This window comes from Triticum urartu, chromosome 1 (assembly GCF_003073215.2).
Source record: "Triticum urartu cultivar G1812 chromosome 1, Tu2.1, whole genome shotgun sequence".
Taxonomy (NCBI): domain Eukaryota; kingdom Viridiplantae; phylum Streptophyta; class Magnoliopsida; order Poales; family Poaceae; genus Triticum; species Triticum urartu.
Window position 1 is genome coordinate 541,721,257 of NC_053022.1, and position 2,761 is coordinate 541,724,017.

At 50.9% G+C, this 2,761-nt stretch overlaps 1 protein-coding gene across 1 annotated transcript; it reads right to left on the reverse strand.

Moving 5' to 3' along the window:
- Positions 1–1,492: 1,492 nt before the first annotated feature.
- Positions 1,493–2,545, reverse strand: LOC125538403 (NDR1/HIN1-like protein 10). The gene has a single exon (XM_048701660.1). It carries the CDS (start codon positions 2,448–2,450, stop codon positions 1,827–1,829), a length of 624 nt encoding a protein of 207 aa, XP_048557617.1. The 5' UTR covers positions 2,451–2,545; the 3' UTR covers positions 1,493–1,826.
- Positions 2,546–2,761: the final 216 nt, after the last annotated feature.

Genomic DNA, 2,761 nt, shown 5'->3' on the forward strand with positions numbered 1-2,761 from the left:
TTTGTTTATAAATTCAAAAAATGAATTATATTTTTCCAAAAACAATAAAAGTTTTTAGTTTTTTTTGTTCACATATTCAAAAAGTGTTCCGGTCTCCGGTTTTTCCTCCAGGAACTCAAGAAATGTTGGTGCTTTTTCAAAATATACATTAAAATAACATTCATCCCAGTAAGTAATTCAGATTCGCTACAATAGCTACTTTCGGTTCGCTACTACATCTATGGTTAGTTCTTTAAGCTATGCACTGCTCTGTTAACAACAATATTGGTTAGCTGGAGTGGCTAGGAGCACGTATTAGTACATAGTTGGTCTATGGTTCAAATACGGGGTCGGCGCGTTTCTTTTTTCTGCTATCTTTTTCGTCCTGTGGTAGAACTTAATGGGCCGGCCTAGTCAGGCTGGTTAGCTTTCACCTTTCTCAAGCAAAGGTTTGTGGACTTCTACTCGGACATGTCCGCTGGCTCTATATGATGGGGTAGGATTATGCTCATTGTGAGATCGAAATAATAAAGAGAAGAGCCACATCCCTGTACCTTTGTCTATTTTGTGTGTGTGTTCATTGTCGGCAACATGAGACCGGCCATGCCGACGGCGACGCCTAAGGGCGTCGTTCCCCTCCTTGGAGGCGTCGGTATGGACTGATCTCCTTACTTAACCTCCCCCTAGGTCTTCCGGACGAAAGCCCTAACTTTGTTGGGCAGCGGCGGCGCTCACAGCGTCGTTCCCTTCTTAAAGGTGCCGTTTTGGGAACCTTGGGGTTGGGTGGCGCTTGTGGGTGGTGGGCGACGACGGTGGTGTGGCCCTATCCTAGCATGGATTTATGTCCGTTGCTTGGAGATGGACTTGTGTAGATGGAGGTTGTCGGCTGACGTAGTGGTGGCGTCAATGGCGGGGACCTGACAAGGCTCGCATGGGCGGAGGTCGTCATTTGGCGTCATGGTGTCGATGGCGGAGGACCTGTCAAGGTTGTCACCTCAATCTGCTCTGAAGATGAACCAGCGGAAGACGGCAGCGACGACACATGTGAGTGCGTCGGACCGGTTTGAGCCCCGGACCTGGCAGATGGCTCGGTCGGGGCCTCCAGCTTTAGGTGTCAGGCTTAGGTGAGAGGTCTGGGTATGTGACCCAACTTGCACCCCTTCATCATTTGGATAGGAGTAGCGGCAGATGTTGACAAGATGACGGATTTAGGCATACTATTGTTTTATTTTATAAGGTCCTCGAGAATAATTATTAAAATGGCCGCATGCATCTCTCAGATACAGAGGCGGGGGGTCATCCTCCTTTTCAAAAAAAAAAAACTTGCTCTTTGTTTGTATGCCATGCAAAGATACAACTGAATGCTGAACATTAATTGCTTAGATGCGACCCACGGGCCGCGGCATACACGTTGCGTGTACACCCGTCTAGCCTCCCTCACAAGCAGTGTGGATGCTCATGAGAAGATAGCATCAAACCTTTTCCCCCCTTGAATGTTGAACCAACAAAAAGCTAGCATCAAATCTTTTTCCCTTACAACCAAGAAACAACATCAAACCTGTTCTTTTTACATCAGGAAGATAGCATCGAAAATATTATTATTACATCTTACACAACAAATAATTAATGAAAAAACCCCAGCACACACACTTCAAATCGAAACCGACGTGATGGGCGTGAAAGAATGGGAAGAAAAACACCACACACACACACACACACACACACACACACACTTGAAGTCCAAACAAACGTGCAAATGATGATGGAATAATAAAAGTAATTAATGATGATCGTGGCCACACAAACCACGAACATGATCAATATCCATGCATATATACGCTAGCTAGCTAGCAGTTCTTCTCGGCCTTGTGTAGCTTGCACGTCACCTTCTGGAAGACGACGGTGGTGGCGTCGGGCTTGACGAGCTGCAGCTTGAGCGGGCAGACGGCCTCGATCTTGCACTTGGTGTAGCGCGCCGTGTAGCTCACCTTGCGGGACAGCGCCACCTCCACGTCGAACGTCCCCGTCTTGCTCTCCTTCTTGTACTCCTGCTCGCCGGCGCTGCCCAGCGACACGAAGGCGCCTTGGGAGGAGGAGGTGAGGTGGTACACCCTGGTGGCGCCGGCGGGGTGCTTGTCGCCCGTGGCGGCGACCTGCACGCGGTCGAACTGCTGGCCGTCGAACCTGTAGGCGGCGACGAACGGCTCCACGTTCTTCATGCTCATCGCCCAGTTGGGGTTGCGGACCTTGAGGGTGAGCGAGAGGTTGTAGGCGATCCCCGTCACCGGGGAGGTGAGCAGGTCGAACCTGGTGAGCGAGGCGTCCTCCACGGTGATGGTGACGTGGCGGAGGTAGACGAAGGCGGCCAGGAGGACGGCGAGGAGGACCACGACCGCGACGACGCCGAAGCAGATGAAGAGGTACTTGACTTCATCCCTCGTCAGGTAGCAGTCGTCGTCGCGGCCGCACATTGTTGCCGCCGGCCGGAGGCTTTTCTTCTCGGTGGAGGTGGTGTTTATCAGGAGTTTGCTGCCATATGCCGACTCTAGAGGAGGTGGGTGTTTATCAGGAGCCTGTGGGCAGGATCTCTGGATGGGGGTGGAAGCAAGCAAAGTATCTACGTGGTCCGTCCGTGTGATCGTGTATAGCATTTGCGAACAGCTCAACTGCCATGTGAATTTGCTTTTGTCATTCACACTCTGGTGGAGTGGGAGCAGAGCATCCGACATGTGTGTCGCTCGTCTTGCCATAACAAAAGGGCCCACACATGTCCCTTCCAAAC

Excerpts from the sequence above, each read along its gene's own strand:
- LOC125538403 (XM_048701660.1), bottom strand. The coding sequence starts at position 2,450 with ATGTGCGGCCGCGACGACGACTGCTACCTGACGAGGGATGAAGTCAAG.